This window comes from Kogia breviceps, chromosome 2, assembly GCF_026419965.1.
Source record: "Kogia breviceps isolate mKogBre1 chromosome 2, mKogBre1 haplotype 1, whole genome shotgun sequence".
NCBI classification, from domain to species: Eukaryota; Metazoa; Chordata; class Mammalia; order Artiodactyla; family Physeteridae; genus Kogia; species Kogia breviceps.
The window spans coordinates 19772782-19790121 of record NC_081311.1 but is presented as its reverse complement, the minus strand read 5'-3'; the positions used below and the strand labels follow the sequence as shown (position 1 = coordinate 19790121).

The 17340-nt window shown below is 37.9% G+C and overlaps 1 protein-coding gene across 2 annotated transcripts; it reads right to left on the bottom strand.

Annotated features, from left to right (window-relative positions):
* Positions 1 to 707: 707 nt before the first annotated feature.
* On the bottom strand, positions 708 to 15370 carry SMNDC1 (survival motor neuron domain containing 1). 2 transcript variants are annotated; one of them, XM_059054907.2, is made up of 6 exons: positions 15071 to 15370; positions 13759 to 13878; positions 8650 to 8792; positions 7873 to 8034; positions 5603 to 5756; positions 708 to 4767 (listed from the first exon to the last, which is right to left on the bottom strand). In XM_059054907.2, the coding sequence occupies exons 2-6, from the start codon at positions 13876 to 13878 to the stop codon at positions 4630 to 4632; spliced, it is 717 nt and encodes a 238-aa protein (XP_058910890.1). In that variant the 5' UTR covers positions 15071 to 15370; the 3' UTR covers positions 708 to 4629. The 2 variants fall into 2 exon arrangements, with proteins under 2 accessions (XP_058910890.1, XP_066880801.1); XM_067024700.1 differs by having other exon boundaries at positions 3523 to 4767; positions 15201 to 15357.
* Positions 15371 to 17340: the final 1970 nt, after the last annotated feature.

Genomic DNA, 17340 nt, shown 5'->3' with positions numbered 1-17340 from the left:
TAACAAGTCCATACTGGTTTTGTAAAAATGAACTGGCAAGGTGCTTGGTTGGAAGTAAACTGCCAGTTTTTATTTCTGGGAACTAGAAGATGACAAGTAGCCATAATTTGATATTTTTAGTTAGTTCAACTGTCAGCTAACCCAAGCCCAGCATTATTCTCAGATCTGCTTTTCCCCACCCAAGGCCACAAAAGAACCTTTATATACTTAAGCTGAATGGCAGAAAAGGCAAGTGACGACCCTCACAGAAATCTAACACCTTCATCTGTTTTTGTTTGTTTTAGTACTTTTGGCTAGGCCAAAACAAATTCTTAGAATGTCAATATTATTGGTTTGTGAACCTCTTGAGATGTTTCTTAAGAATACATCTATACCCATCTATACAGGTACACTTTTAAAAAAAATCATAGTATAAGGGGAATCAATAGCTTTGGTTTTGTTTAAACTATGGCATTACCTGTTATTTTACCTGCTATGCTTTTCCTCTCCACTGCAGTAAAACTTCAGTTTAACTTGCAACTCAAAAATCCTAGATATAAAGAATGTTTACATTTACTACTGAACTTGTAAATTACCATTTATACTAACTGGTTGTTTCATAGTTTAATACAAATAATACAATTCAGCACATGTTTATTGAACTCTCTAAATATTTTAACAAATACAAAACCTTGTTGGGTTTAATACATTTTCTTCCTTCTTTTATATCTCAGTTAATACCCAGTCGAGGCAAAAAGCCAAATCAAAACTCTAATTCTTCGCTTAATTTGCAAGTGGTATTTTTCACCTTATATAATCACAATCTACAGACACCACACAACTTACAAAACTGAGTTTCCTTTGTCACCTCATGGTTTTCCCTTGCTATTTTAAAGGCAGACACAGCATTAAAACTGCACTGTAATGGAAACACACACACACACACGTGCATGCACATGCACATCCTTTGTTGTGAAAAAACAAGTATTTAAAAAATGAGTTGTTTCATTAAATGGATACATTTTCACTTTGGTTTGATGCCTGAGTCTTCATAACTGGGCTCAGAAAACTGCCACTTATAAATTTTTTCCTTCATTTCAAAAATCCAACCGTTTTCACATTTAACCTAAAACATGGTGCTCAGCCAGGGATGCACATCAGAATCACCTGTGTGGTGTCTGTCAAAAAACACATACCTTGGCCTGGATAGGCCTGGGGTAGGACCCAGATCCAAGAATCCCTCATTCATTCTAGTCAAGAAGTACGAGTGGGGCTTCCCTAGTGGCACAGTGGTTGAGAATCCACCTGCCAGTGCAGGGGACACGGGTTCGATCCCTGGTCCAGGCAGATCCCACGTGCCGCAGAACAGCTAAGCCCATGCACCACAACTACTGAGCTTGCGCTCTAGAGCCTGTGAGCCACAACTACTGAGACCACGTGCCACAACTACTGAAGCCCGCACGCCTAGAGCCTGTGCTCCACAAGAAGCCACTGCAATGAGAAGCCCGTGCACCGCAACAAAGAGTAGCCCCAGCTCACCTCAACCAGAGAAAGCCCGCGTGCAGCAACCAATACCCAACGCAGCCAAAAATAAAAATAAAATTTAAAAAAAAATTTTTATTAGGAGTGTAACCCCCTTCCCACTAAGAAACAAACCCTAAAATATTCTAATACAAAAATTTAAACCTCTACCAGGATTACTTAATACGTCTTAGAACTTTGGTAATTTGGTAACATTTCAGTAACACATTTATAAGCAATAGTATTATTTCCATTATAATGTGAATTGTTATTGTTATTCAAGTTAAGGAAAAAAGATCAGATAGTCACCATTAGCTCTGCACAGTAGTAGCAAACACTTCTATCTATAGTGCTTACAACATACCAGGTACTCTACTAAACACTTCACACATATTAACTCACTCATCCTTACAACCTAATGAAATGTATTAATTTAATTCTACAGCTGAGAAAACTGAGGCAGAGAATTATGCATACAAATAATAAATGAGGGAGCCAGGATTCAAACACAGCAGTCAGGCTCCAGAGTCCTTGCTCTTCCAATATGACTCTTCTACATGTTAATTAAAACACTGTCACCTGTGATATTAAAATTTTAAATTGTTTGTTTTGGGGGTGTTAGGACTGTTCTTTCCTTGAAAGAGTTAATACCAAAGTCAAATGTCAAGTTTTGAGAAAAGACAAATGCAACCACAGCCACGTGGGGGCCATCAAGTATGGTTCAGTCTGTCCGTTTCAGAGCTTCCCATCTCCTTTCTTGACAAGACGGTAACCTCTACATTAAATTTTAATAACAAACCTTCATAAACCAAGCATCATATTTGATTTTAGAATATTGAGAGCTTAACCACCTGCATTTGTAAAATACCATTGGTATCACGCTCATTAAGCATTTCTCAACTTCAGCATCCACTATGAGACAAGTCCCCCCAGGATTCCTAATTTTTAAGTTTAGTCCAGAGACACTATCATCATCCTGACAACAGGACTTTACAAAGGACCACATCTAGGTCTTCGACACACAGGCTCTTGACTTCATGCTATATGCCTATTTGTTAAAAAATGTTTTCTGCAACAGTCACTTTTTTCCCCCCTTTTCTCTCCTCATTCTGCAAAGCCCTCCAGGAAAATTAATGTGCAGAAAGGAAGGCCCATAGAGTCAAAGGAGGCACTAGTCTCAACACAAGTCTTGCCTACACAAACACCAGGTGAACTATTACTCCAGCAAACACACCAAGATGATCTCACCAAAAACCACTTTGTATGGCCACAGAGTTATACCAAATTTCTTTCCAGTGCTTTTTAATTACTAGGGTTCCCTTGCAATCCTTTAAGGATACCACTGATTTAAAGTTTGTTATACTGGTAACAAGAACATTAGTATATTTAGAAGTTTTTCAGGCTAAGTAGCTCCTCTTCTACTGTAATTTGTGCCTTGTATTGAAAAACTACTTCACGTTTCATTCTGTCCTATGTGCTCTACCCTTTGGCCATAAACTACAGGGAAAGAAACCAAAAAACAGTGATCTCCTGGGTTGGGAGGGAGATGGAGACATGAGGAATTCTCTTTCTCATCACTGTCCTTCTGAAAGTTTCAATTTACCAGACTTCCCTGGCAGTCCAGTGGTTAAGACTCTGAGCTTCCACTGCAGGGGGTATGGGTTTGATCCCTGATTCAGGAACTAAGATCCCACATGCCATGCTGCGTGGCCAAAAACTTTTTTAAAAAGCTTCAATTTACCAAAAAAATTAAAATTCATGAAATAAAAAAATATTTTTTCTTAATGAAATAAAAATTATTTTCCCCTTCTACCAAAAATTTACAAACAACCCTATGCAAGCACAACCCTTAAAATAAAACTAGTGCATCCTTTCCAATTTCTTATGTCCAATATAAGGAGCACATAAGGATTTATTGAAACATTTATTACACACTCAATATTCTTTCCTGTGGAAAGGATGTATGCTTAATCACTATATCAATGCTGGCAGCTAACTTCACCTTTCTGTTAACACACCCTGGAGATTTTAAAAACACTTTATTTAATAAAAGTTAAACATACAAAAACTGAAATTAATACACATCTTAAAAATCACCATCTTCCATTAATAGGAAGACCCTTTTCTACGCATACATTTGGCTTAAACTCAACTCAGGATAATTGTGATGTTCACTTACCAACAAATGTTGACAACTTGATCTAGTTAACAAAAATTACAAACTCAGCTACGTGAACATAATATACAGGGAAATTATGGTCAGATTAATGCACAAGAAATACAGTAAATTTTTAATGATGAAACATTCGGTACTCTTGTTCATTAATTTAGCCTTGGTTTTTTACAAAAATAGTATCTACATTGTATACAGGGCTATACATCAGCTTTTTGTTTTCTCATATAAACATTACACGTCCAAAAAATGGTACTACTACCATAAGTGAAAATCAACACAGGAGGAAAGCAAAAGGACAAAAAACAAAAAAAACATTAGAAAAGGTAGCTGGTCCTAAACAAGGTTTCTTACATAAAACTAAAATTCAATGAAAAGAATACAGAGCTGGATCAATTTTAGAGATGGCCTAATAGGCTTAGGAAACAAGTTGAGAAAAACCTCAAAAAAAACTCTGCCACTTACAAATTAACCTACTTTTAGGTTAACTGGGCAACAGCTAGGTTTAAGCTGAAGCTTAAAAAAAAAATGAAGTTCTCTTTAGCAGGTTGGCATTTTGCCTTGATATTCCAGTCAATTGCTAAAATATGTGGCAAGTTCAAAGCATATGAAAATTCCCAGTTAGAACCTTACAAAACGTATATGCCATCCATTAAGTGGGGGCCCGGTACTAAGAAGATCAATAATTCATCTAAGTGCTGTATTTACTCAGCATCTATCTAGAAAAGTTGCTGTATCCAACAAACTTTGCGGAAAATGGTAGTAGTGATGAAAAAAGTTTAAATGAAAAGCAGTTATCAAATACAATTTCTTCAAGTTTCATTCTACTGAAGTCAAACAATGACGACAACGGTATCTTCCTTACTCATCTAACAAATAATTTACCTTTAGAAAAATATAAGGATAAAAAGGTAAATGTAAAGCCCTGCAGAGATGAAATCCAACAGTTTTTCTGATTATTGAGGCATCAAATGCCTAACATTGTATTTAGAGGTATCTTGATACTGTGTCATAGGTTTATCAGCAATTCCACAAGTTCCTACTCCAACTTTGCCAGTTACACTCTCAGGTGAAGCAAAAATACTCCTCTTTACCTAGGAGAAATGAAACAAACAATTCTTGATTAGTTTTGGAAAAAATTAAAATTCCAAAATACACCTATAAGGAAAAGTACCTCAAGGGAACCTGAGTGTTCATAAAACCCACTAGTGATACCCAACGTAAGGCATGTTAACAAATCAGGTAGGGTTCAATACACTCTAAGCAGGTATGTAAGATAGCAAATAATTTTTCAAATTTTAGTTTATAAAAGAAAATCAGGGATTTCCCTGGTGGTGCAGTGGCTGGGAATCCACCTACCAATGCAGTGGACATGGGTTCATGCCCTGGTCCAGGAGGATCCCACATGCCATGGAGCAACTAAGCCCATGCGCCACAACTACTGAGCCCGCACTCTAGAGCCTGCGAGCCACAACTACTGAGCCCATGTGCCACAACTACTGAAGCCCGTGCGCCTAGAGCCCGTGCTCTGCAACAAGAGAAGCCACTGCAATGAGAAGCCTGCCTGCCGCAACAAACAGTAGCCCCCATTCACCACAACTAGAGAAAGCCCGTGCGCAGCGATGAAGACCCAACACATCCAAAAACAAATAAATAAAATAATTTTTTTTTTTTAATTTAAAAAAATAAAAGGAAATAACCTAGATCTTTTGTGATTCCTGGTATAAGCTCATTCATAGTGCTTCCACTGCAGAGACAGTGGCTAATGGAGATATTTTTTCAGTAAGTCAAAATGAAGATTAAAGAGGATTCTGAATTCAAGATCCAGTTACTATTTCGTTAAATCTATGAACCTTTTTCATTTTAAAGTTATTTTAATGACAGTTGCACTTTGCAAATTTACAAAGTATGATGGAAGGATTTACTAACCTGGCCTTTTTTGTTTTTAGAATAGGCTCTGTTGTTGAACTGCTGCCATTTCACCTTCTGGTCCTCTCTTTCTTGTTCAAGTTCTTTTATTCTCTGTGCTTTTTTCAAAGCTTTCTTCTTTTTATATTCACGCTGCTGGGCAATCATTTCTTTTCTGCGTGGACAGAACAGGTAAATGTCAACTCTTAAAATTTAAAAGATGACTTCCTTAGAGATATTTAGCAATGCAACCACTGCCCACCCCCCAAAAAAAACCCAAAACCTAATGAACTTACACATTCTTCACCCCACGATTAAAAGCTAACATCAATGCCGATCACTCAGGACTACTAAGAAATAAATGTTATTTAAAACATACAGTATCCTTGGAAGCTTCTGAACGCCAAGTGTAGTAATCTATTATCCATTTAAATCAAACATTTCAACTATGACTTTTAATTTGCTGTTTACATGGCTTTTACCAGTTGTGTTTTAGGAAAAGGATGAATTTCAACATTAAAAGCTATCTAAACCTGTATTAATTGTTAAATGGGCAGTTAGCAAGTGTGATATGCTGCATTTGGAAAAACTGTATGAAGAGATTCAACGCAGATAAAACTATTTCATGTAGACTGGAAGAGCACAGCAGTACAAAGGGAAATCATAGCTAACAATTCTTAAAACAAAAACAACTACGGTTTTCCAATCAGAGCCTAAAGCCCTCTCAATAATTTCTGCTCAGTCTGTTAACAATGACTTCTCACCAAAAGGACGATGAAGAAAGAGGTCTTTAAAAACAAGGCTATAGGGCTTCCCTGGTGGCGCAGTGGTTGAGAATCCGCCTGCCGATGCAGGGGACATGGGTTCGTGCCCTGGTCCGGGAAGATCCCACATGCCGCGGAGCAACTAAGCCCGTGAGCCATGGCCGCTAGGCCTGCGCGTCCGGAGCCTGTGCTCCGCAACGGGAGAGGCCACAACAGTGAGAGGCCCGCATACCGCAAAAAAAAAAAAAAAAAAAAAAACAAGGCTATATGATCTTGACTCCTGTATCATATAATCACTACTATGAAGTGTGGTTTTTACACAAATATCAAAGACTAAAAATAGAAATGTCATGTTGTTCTACAATCTTTCTTATTGGGATGCTTAAACCAAATTTATTTTAATAGATGATATAATTTTCCCAAATTCAAATATATTTATGTAGCAACTTAAGTTTTGAAAACTCCTGACAAATCCAAAAGATACCAAATTGTGGCAAATATGCAGAACTGAAAATTGTTCATTCTATCTCTTAAATACCTCTCTAACTATACACAGGTTCATCCTTAACTGCTACTCCCTGGGTTCAGGTCCACGATCATCTTATACCTGGATGACAGCAGTAGCTGCCTTCTCTCTGCTGCCAGTAATCATTCGAAAGCTCCAATCTGAACACGCCAGATCCTCTCTACTTGAAATGCATCCGTGGCTTTCAAGCTTTTTATGATCTGGCCTCTGCCTCTCTAACCTCTTCTCTTGTCAAACCACCCACCCACGAGCCCCAAGTTTTTACCAAAGGAATTTCTTTGTTACCTCTAGGTTCCCACCTTGTTTTCTTCTTTAAATGTAAACATTTACTGAGTGAGATCTTACTACATGTCAAGAACTGTGCTACATGTTTTACTTATGCTGTCATTTAATCCTTACAACCCCATAACGGATATACTATTGTCCCTGTTTCACAGATGAGGAAACAGAAGTTAAGCAGCTTGCCCCAGATCATGCCTTCTAGTTCATTAACTGGCTAACACCTGTTCTTTTCAACTTTCAGTTTACACATCATTTCCTCAAAGAAATTGGCCCTGACGACTAAAATACAGTTTAGGTACCTTTTCTTTGTTCCCTAAAGTACCCGTTATGTTCCCTCCATTACTTTTACACTTTATTATTAAAGTTCTTCTTTAATTACGTGTTTGTTCTTTAGACTATAAACTCAGTCAGGACAAGGCCTCACTAATTTGTTCTTCTTTGCTGTGATGGAACCCAGAACCTGGTTTAGGGAAAAGTATCGATATATAGAATCCTCTTAATAATTATTCATTAAATGCGTAAGTGGGAACCAAAATGTCTTCACTTTACCTAGGCATACATATACAGACAATGTTGACCATACAATGCTAATCTTCAAAATAATGGTAAACAGTATTGTAAGTTTCTTACTCTAGTCTAGCCTGCATAGATACTGCAGGCACCTCAAGTACCCAAATGGGGAAGACTACATTTAAAATGCTAAAGTCAAAATCACTTACTTTGACATGGGTTTGTTGCCACTGTCCTCCTTTGCCTTCCTTCCTTCTTCTACAGGCTTGAGGTTCAACAGTGGAGTCACTTCAGCATTGCCATAGCCAGCAAAAGTGATTGCAGCAGTGCCGTTTTCTTCATCTATCTCCTCAATCTCCGCTTCATAACACCTGTAAAGATATCATGGCTGTAAGCAGGTGAGTAAAGGTTTAGCACTCAGCCTACAAGACTTATACTGCAGTGATTCAACTATTCAATGTGTCTAAAATGAAACTTCTATAATCAAATGTCCCTTTGGTAAAGATAATAGTGGCTGGAGTTAGCCATCTGCTTTTAAAAAAGGAAGTCCTAACCAAAATATTGCCAAGGAAGTCTCTTACATGTCTACTATATGTGCTTTAGTCAATCTCTTTTGAGAAAAGATACTTCTTACAGGAATAATTTCAGTGTATGTGCTTCACAAAAGTCTAAGATAAACAACCATTACTCAATTTTCAATTTAAGAAAAAAAGAATTTAGACTATTTTTTTAAAAATATCCATTCATTTTCCTCTACTTTCATGTTTATTTCCTCTAGGATCCAAGCCATTCTTCTGCCCTAAAACTTAACCTAAAGCTAAAAATTAAACTGTATTAATGGTAACCACCCAAGAATCAAATTTGTTCTGTAAGTCATACTGGCTATTATAGAAAGATTAAAATAGGGTAGTTCAAGCTGAATAAAATCACCTTACCATTGTACTTTACTATTTCATGTTATAGTTACAGTTTTTTTCTACACTTACTGTCCATCTTCACTCCAGATTGCCATACACTTGTCTCCTACTTTCCATGAATGAGTGGGCTGAGTAGAAGCAAAATTGTCTGAACTTGCCAACGTTTCAGAAGGTTGAGTTGACAGAAGGTCTTTGGTTAGTTCTATAACTTCCTAAAAAGAAAAAACAAATACCATTAACATTATTTTTATAATTCACATTGTCAACTACTTTCAACAAGCAAGTTCTTTCAGTTTTTGATAACAGCTCTCATACCACATAGCACTCATTAAGTACTCTACACATATTTATTTGCAGTTCATAACAATACTATGATGTAGATACTGTGGATTATCCCCATGTAGAAACTGAGATACAGTATTTTATACACTGGCGCTGGGATTTAAACCCAGGCAGTTAGTTGCCTTTCAATTTAATTAACCTCAAATACTAACAGAAATAGGGTAGACTTGAATTTACACTGTACATTTTTAAGCGCCTATTTTAGCTGAAGAGATCTCTCTAAAGATGAGAAACAGTCAACTGCAAGGCACTGACCTAGATTCAAGATCACTTTTCTCTCACATCACTGTCACATGTACGTCACGCAACTGCACTTTTTAGAGGGCACTGCTTGGCAGTCGTATTAACTGCCTGCCAACAGGTGAGCTCCCCCTCAAAAGCCCCCAAACACTTGAAGCAGCCTTATTAGTAATAAAAATGTTCCTGCTCATATATATTTCTACCAAAGTACTGTAGATGTATTAAAAAAATAGTAGTTTCTCTATTCATTTATTATAAAACCTATCCCATCTGCATAAGCAAATTACCATGTCAGATTTTAAACATCTCAATACCTTAATGTTAAGCACATTAGCACAGCTTCGTTTAAAAGAAAAAAATAAAATACCTGTAACACACACAGGTAGGCAAAACCTTTCTGTGTGGCAAATATATTTTCTAACTCAAGCTTACACTTACTGACTTTAAAGGTGTTTAGTAGGGTTGGTTAAAAAACTTAAGAAATAGAACAAATTGATAGATTCTGCTACCAATCTGCTATATTTTTACTCTGATGAAGACTCATATTATGCATCACCTTATCTGATTTATTTTAAGAACTTGCATACCTGTTCCTCTTCTGTTGCAAATAAAATACCTTAAACATAACACTGTATGTTCTGGGAGAAAAATTAGCAAAATTACACTCTGTATTGAGTTTCTTCTGGTTCCCACTGAGGTTTTATAATAGTAGTTCTGATTCAATAGCCGAGAAAGTTTAATGTTACTTCTCTCCTAAAGATCTTAAATCTTCCTGGCTATTTCTTAAAAACTTACATTTGAGCCTTAAAAAAAAAGGATTATTAAAGCCCTTGGAGAAAGATCAGTTTTATTAATTAAAAAATTTTATGGGGCTTCCCTGGTGGCGCAGTGGTTGAGAACCCACCTGCCGATGCAGGGGACGCGGGTTCGTGCCCCGGTCCGGGAAGATCCCATATGGCGCGGAGCGGCTGGGCCTGTGAGCCAGGGCCGCTGAGCCTGCGCGTCCGGAGCCTGTGCTCCGCAACGGGAGAGACCACAACAGTGAGAAGCCCGCGTAATGCAAAAAAAAATAAAAATAAAAATAAAAAATTTTATGAATGAAAAAACTAGAAGACTCAGATTTAAGTTAAAAATTCAGTAGATTAACATCTTTAATGAAAGTTTTATTAGGTGCCAAATATCCATTCAAATACTTTTTAATAAGACAATCTTTTGCAAATAAGCAAACAACTTCCAAATAAATAGATCATGTACTACACAAAGAAGGAGAGTAAATTACCCAGTCTTGTTTTTAATTAACCACTTTTAGGGCCAAGAATGTAATCCAATAAGCCTGACTCTAGAGTCCATACAATCCCTATCATTAAATAATTCCATTTAACTAGGGATCATTTAACTACTAAAGCACAAACATGAAGTCTGTGTTTGTAGGTCTCAAGATTTAGAACTCTACTTGTCTTGGGATAAAACATCTCCCCACTATATTTTCATAAGGAAATACATTTTCACCAAAGAAAAGGGTTCTGAAAAGCTGTGCATGTTATAATTTCCAGAGTCCTGCACTGAAATGACACTTTAAAAAATCTGGAGCATTTATCTTTAGTTGTCTTTTTACTTTGCCATGTTTTACATACCCCTCCCAACAACTATGAAGACCCTTCTAAATGTTTTTTTTTTTTCTTCCCATGTGTATATGGACCAAAGTATTAGAGAAACTATTTTATGTATGAGGGAGTTCTTAAAGGTACATACCATTAATTACTTTTCCTCCCCCAAGTCTGAGTTCTGAAACTGCTCCTTCATTGACAGATGGGCAGCAGTTACAGTAATCGGCAATCCCAGGAAGCATCAGATGTTGTGATCTACATATCAGCAGGTCAAAGGGGGTGCACTCAAGCACTCTGCTTACTGAAGGAAGGCGTTTCGGGGATGCAGAGCCACTGTAACATATGAGACAAGTGACTTGACCCCTGCCTCCTTTAGAACCAGTGTATTCAGCAAACAGCCTAATAAATTGACTATTTTTTGTGATTATCAGAGACTGCCTGGGGAGCTAGCCAACTAGCTAGCCTGGATTTTACTAAACCCACTTCTTTTAAGTGAAAAAAGAAAGGCAATTAGGACTTTAGTAAATTAATCTGCTGCCTGTTGAGTAACTTTATATGAAAGATAGTACATAAAGAAATAAACATAGAAGCTTTACTGGCAAAATGAGGGTCACTGAAAAAATGCAGAAAGAACATTTTGCATAAATGAAAGAGCAAACAAATTTTTAACCAGAGTAAGGATATTCCATAAAAGGAACACAAGAAAATAAAGGAGGCCACAAACTCAAGTCATCAGTCTGAACAGATTCTTCAGCAAATATAAAAGGCAGGATTAAATATCAATGGCACAAAGTATATCCCAGAATGCAGAGAAGGAAAAGGATTTAAAAAAAAAACAAACACACAAAAAAAACCTATAACAAAATAGAAGCTGTAGCTGTAGTCAATGGAGATAACAATTTCTAGATGGAAGCAGACAGCAAAAAACTTTCTAGAATTTTATGTAATCCTAAATGATGCCTTCCACCTTTGAGTAGTTTTGGTCAGGAAAAACATTCTCTATTATTTCTAACTGAAGTGTTAGAACTTATGCTTCTAAATCTGTGCCATCTGATATGGTAGCCACATATGGCTACTTAAATAAAATAAAAAATTCAGCTCTTTGGCCATCCTTGTCTTATTCCAAATATTCGACAGCCACATGTGGATAGTGGCTATAATATTACACAGCAGATATAGAACATCTCCATCATCACAGAAAGTTCTACTGGACAATGCTTTTCAAAACGGTTACAGAAAACAGGACATTTTACAGATAAATGGCCCCCAGGTCATTATTAACTGAACCCTAAGTAAGCCATTTACCTGGTTACTACAATGCCTACCACAATGGTCTGTCTCCCAATAGTATTTCCACTATGGATCATGTCCTAATAAGACAATTCTGCCCAGGCTCTGACAATTTACTCTGTAAGTACTAAAAAGACCTTATAATAATGTTCTCAGTCTTCACTCCCAACTCCCCCCTCCACCAGTTCCACATATACCCCTCCCTCCAACTGCCCAGGAAGCAATATATACAACATTAGCACATGACGTTTTATTTTCTTCAAAGAAAAAAAAGCACTGCTTTTAAGTTGGTTTTTTTTTTTTTTTTTTAAAAAAAAAAGAGAGAGAGAGAGACAGAGAGATGGGGGCATGCCAGGCTCTCTCCTTGAGGCAAGCAGAAAGTTGGCCTGAGAGTAGGAGAAACTGCTCCCAAAACATCTTTTTCTTATTGACTGGCTCCTTGAAATCCACTGGCCTTATTCCTACGTATTGAAGTGAGGCCCTGGTTTCTGTGTTTTTAGAAAAATAACATACTATTGCAACTTCATGGAAGTCTATCCTATATCCAGAACTTGAACCTGAAAATATTTAACTCATCTTAATTATGCCCTGGTAAGCGCTTTCAGAATCCTGAATCTGGACCCCATTTCACATAAGTTTCATTTGTTTGCAGTTCTAATATCTCTAAAATTTAATAATTTTAACAGGCAAGAGCATGATATAAAGGGAGGGAAAGGATTACTTAGATAGAATGAAGATGATTCAAGTTTTGTTTTCAATCAGTGAACACAGACCATCTAATCAAAACATCTTTTAAAACGTTCCAAAAAATCAGGTTCAGAATTTTAAGTTCACAAATTTGTTAAGATGAAAACTCATACATATTTACAAGTATTATATATGGTATTTTTATTAATCAACCTATTGTTCAGAGAAACAACAGATATTTACTATCATGGCTTTATGTTTGTCTCGAAACCACAGAGCAAGTTTTAAAAAGCAGGTTTCATACTTACTGCCCTTCCACAACAAAAAGAACAAATTAAGATCTCCTTCTCACAGATTTGGTTTAATTTTAAGTTGCTAACAAGCGTCAAAAACTACATGTAAAACCTACCCTTAAGTTTAAACATTATGTAACATTTATGCAGAAAACAAGCATCTATTTAACTATTTTTATAATGTGTTTTCAACACAAGGCACTAGAGCTAGCTCTGTTACACACACACAGGATCTCTGGCATGCGTGCTCTATTTCATTTTCAAAGAATCTTTTGGCATTAAAAAGAATCTTAATCAGGTTATATTTTCCTCCTTTAATTTTAGTTACCCTTTGAACTAAAATTCCTTTTCCAGATCTTTAAAAACAGAAGTGCTATTCCTTGTAAAGTTGTATGTAGCTCTTTCTCTAGAAAGTTTGACAATGACTTCTAACGTTAACTCTTATTTTTAAAAATTATCTGAGCATACAAGGTTGACGTTAACAAAGAACAATGCTTCAATCATCTTGATGTACACAAACTGAGGAAACAACCCTACTCCTAGAAGCCATGTATGCCTATGTGCATACACACTTGTACACAAAAGGGTAGTGTAAAGGGGTGAAACACTCCCTCCAAATGGTGTTCTGGATACCCCCAGATTCTTAACAATAGATCATTTGTAAAACACAGAAATATTCTTTTCAAGCAATGTAACTGTAAGTGTCCCCTCATACTTACTTGCAAATCTTTCTTTAATTTTAGCAAATCTTCGTTTTCTCCATTTCCAGACAGCGCAGCTTCAACTTGCTGGAGTTGAGCTTTGTAGCTTGCCAGTTGCTTTGCTAGATCCTCTGACATCTGGAAAAAATAAAAAGAGTAAGCCCATGAAAACAGAACAAAAAAACCCAAACAAACCATAAAAAATAATTGTCCCTTTCTGCCTAAATCAACCCAAACCAATTTTGCTCCCAACTCATTATTATAATTCACTGCAGCGTAATTTATCACTACTACCTTTACTTTCAATTCAGAGAAAAGCTATGAGCCAAACACAAACTTCAAGTATTCTGATGATTACAAACATGTCAGACAAATTCCACATAGGAACAGAAAACAAGAGGTAAGAGAAAAAAGAAGAATTTCTAATTTTCTTTAAAGTCCTGTAACAGGGAAGGCACTGTGTGTTAGGCTCAATTAACAGGACTGTTGTACTGTCACACACACACACACACAGAAAGGCACTAAACTGTTGAAAGAGTTGAGGCTTCTGATTTTTAAGCACTAAAAAATACTTCCAAAGCCAATTCCAACTGATTTTGGATTAACTACACAAATAACTCTCCACAAGAGCTATTCAATTAATATGAATGTGTTTAGAAACTCTTATCCAGAGCAAAAACCCAGTCACTTAAATACTGACGATGCATCTTCTGCAGTAAAAAAAAACCAGCACTGATACTCTCCTACTTAGGCAATCTAAGGAACGTGGCTTTCACCAAATCTGGATCATTCTTCTCCCGAAAATAAGATAGGAGAGAATTCTTTCTCGCTTTATTAGCAAACATACGGGGTTTCCGAGGACCCGTCTGTTGTACAATCCCCGTCCAACCACAGCCTGGAGCCTGGAAGGACTCCAAAAGGGTTAGAGCAAGCCAGGCTGCTCCCCCTCGGTCACCCAACACCTCAAAGCCCGCCACAACTTGCTTGACCATTTCAGACCTCGAAATTCAAACAGCTTCCAGGGAAACCGAAAACACGAACCCAGCGGAGGCCCACGGAGCCGGAGCCCCACCCGCAAACAGGCTCGGAAGGGCCCGGAGCGTCCTTAAAATGCCAACCCCACCCGCTGGGTTTCCGCGGCTAGCCCAACCCCGTCCGAGGCCGCTCAGGGCTCAACTCTGGGTGGAAGAGGAGGCCGGCGCTCCTGACACTCCGGCCGGCGCCCGAGCCTCTCCAGCGCGGCCCGCTCCTCGGCCTCAGGCCTCCGCTTCAACTAGAGGGAGGCCGAAGCCCGGCGAGGCCTTACTCTCTTCCTCATAGCGTTTGTTACCTTGTGTGGGGCTGGGGGAGTGGCGGCGGGACGGGGTCGCGGCAAAGCAGCCCAGTGGTGGTTGCGACAGAGGCAGCAGCAAGCAAAAGCTCCGCGGCGACAACTAGGCGACTCGGTCTCAAGAGAATACCTCAGTCGGCGGCGAGCGGGAGCGGACTAAAGCCGGGCACTGGAAGGAGGAATTGAGGAGGCGGGTGAAGTCTCGCGAGACGTTAAAATCCTCGCAAGATGCCGCTCGACTCACGTGATTCCCAGCTCCCTCTAGGTCGCGGGCCCTTAATCACGTTAGGGAAGTAAAGTGGGCAGGGTTTTGTAGGAAGGAAATGACGTACTGGTATGCGCCAGGCGCCGGATGTAGGTTCGTTTTGTCTTAGTTCCGGCTCGGAGTGGGGCGTCAGTTGGGTAGTTACTTTAGGGCTGTGTGATGTTGGGTAGTTCTTGAGGTTCCCAGGGTGGTGGGAGGAACGGGGTTTAGTACAGCATTCATACTACCGGTTGGTTCTCTGAGTTTGGTCCTGGTACCATCAGCCTTGCGTGGTATTTATTTTGTTTACAGTAATTTATAATTTATTGCGAAAATAATTTACTATAAATACGGTTTCTCAACACCCACCTCACACCTTTGAGTCAGAAACTCTGAGGATGGCCTCAGCAACCTGTTTCAACAAGCCTTCTAGGTGATACCAATGTCTGGTCAAGTTTGAGAACCACCGCTTCACAGAATAATAAAAGTCTTAGTGGCAACAAAAAGCTGATTAGATTGTGGCAGAACCTATTCGAGAGTAGATTGGTTTATTTAAAACCTAATTGGACTTTTCGAGGGCTGTGACCCAATCTGTGGAGTCGCCCCAGGAGCCGGAGCTGTCGCGTCCCCGCCTCTTCCACTTCCTGTAGCAAACAATAAAGGCCATGCGTACCGTGAAAAAAGAAAAACCTATTTTGTTAGCACTTACTGGTTTTAATTACGTTATATAGGTTAATACCGCCTGAAAGGGGACAATCTCCAAGTTACAATGTTGAATGATAAGCAGTGGTGTGAATACGTCCACTTATGTTTAAAAAGAAATGCGTATTAAGTGTGTATGTTTGTAATAATATATACCATTTATGGACGGATGCACGAATCTATGTAGAGATTTGGAGTGGAAGCCATATGTTTTCACTAATAATCCTTTTTATCCTTTCTTTTAACCATACGTATATAATTTTTTCCAATCAAAAAAAAAACTAGTTTAAAAAAAGATAAAGGCCTGAAACACGAGGAGGCTATGTAAATGCCGGGAAAGAACGTTCCCTGGAGGACTGGGGTCTGTAGCTGGACCGTTAAGAAAGCCCTCTTCTAAGGTGGGTTTGTGATGATTAAGAGTGGCAGTCAGCTTGCAAGAATGGAAAATGCTGCAGAGGGCAGCAGTGTGCAGCTAGAATTAAGAGGGAAGACTGGTTAAACCAGAGAGGATGTACTTTTCTTTAATATAGTAGAAATCTATTAAAAACACAATGTAGTATTTGACAACTGTTATTTCAATTGTGTATTTTAAGAACTAATGCCAGGAGGATCTTCCATGAATATAAAGTAAACTTTACAGCTGTTTAAAAATTTCTCAAATAAGAACTCTTAATGAACCCCCAAGATCAGAAAATAGGAAAGTATTTATAAGCTTCAGTATAGTTTTTTGATCGCTTTTGTTTTCAGGACTGCTTTTAATCTCTCCCTGTGTGCAGCATAGATTATATTTGGAAAGAAAAGTTATACTGAATGTTATTAGTTCTCACAAAGAGATAACAGTTGTGTGTACCAGACAGCATTATAAACACTTTACATGTATTCATTTATTTTTCACTGTGATTCTGTGTGCTTTTAAAGACAAACCTGGAGCAAGTACAAGCTTTGACTAAGAGTGTTCCTTCAAATAGGAGTTCTGACTTACCACTTCCTTTGAAGTGTCAAAATCTTAAAATATTCTCACTCAAATTTAATCGTGTTTATCTTCAAAAAGAACAGTATCTAAAACCTCTAGTTCTTTAAAGCTGGTATTTATTTTATTGAACTCCGTAAGTACATAAAATTTAAAGACTCCACATTGTCATATATGCAGCTATTTCCTTTCACTACTAAAGATAATTAAAGTATAGCCACTGCCTTTGGAAATGTACCAACTCACTGCAAAGCATAAAAGTATAGAATAAACTAGTACATGTTGGTTAAATGGGAGATTGCATTCTTTAGCTTAGCTTTTATTGTATCCCTTCTTGACTAAAAGTAGCCCCAG

Bases quoted from the DNA above. Each gene is read 5' to 3' on its own strand.
- SMNDC1 (XM_059054907.2), bottom strand. From the start codon at position 13,878: ATGTCAGAGGATCTAGCAAAGCAACTGGCAAGCTACAAAGCTCAACTC. The intron at 8,793-13,758 runs GTAAGTATGAGG...TTTTCTTTTTAG, and splicing joins AATTAAAGAAAGATTTGCAA to GAAGTTATAGAACTAACCAA. The intron at 5,757-7,872 runs GTAAGTGATTTT...CTGTCCACGCAG, and splicing joins GGCAACAAACCCATGTCAAA to AAAAGAAATGATTGCCCAGC.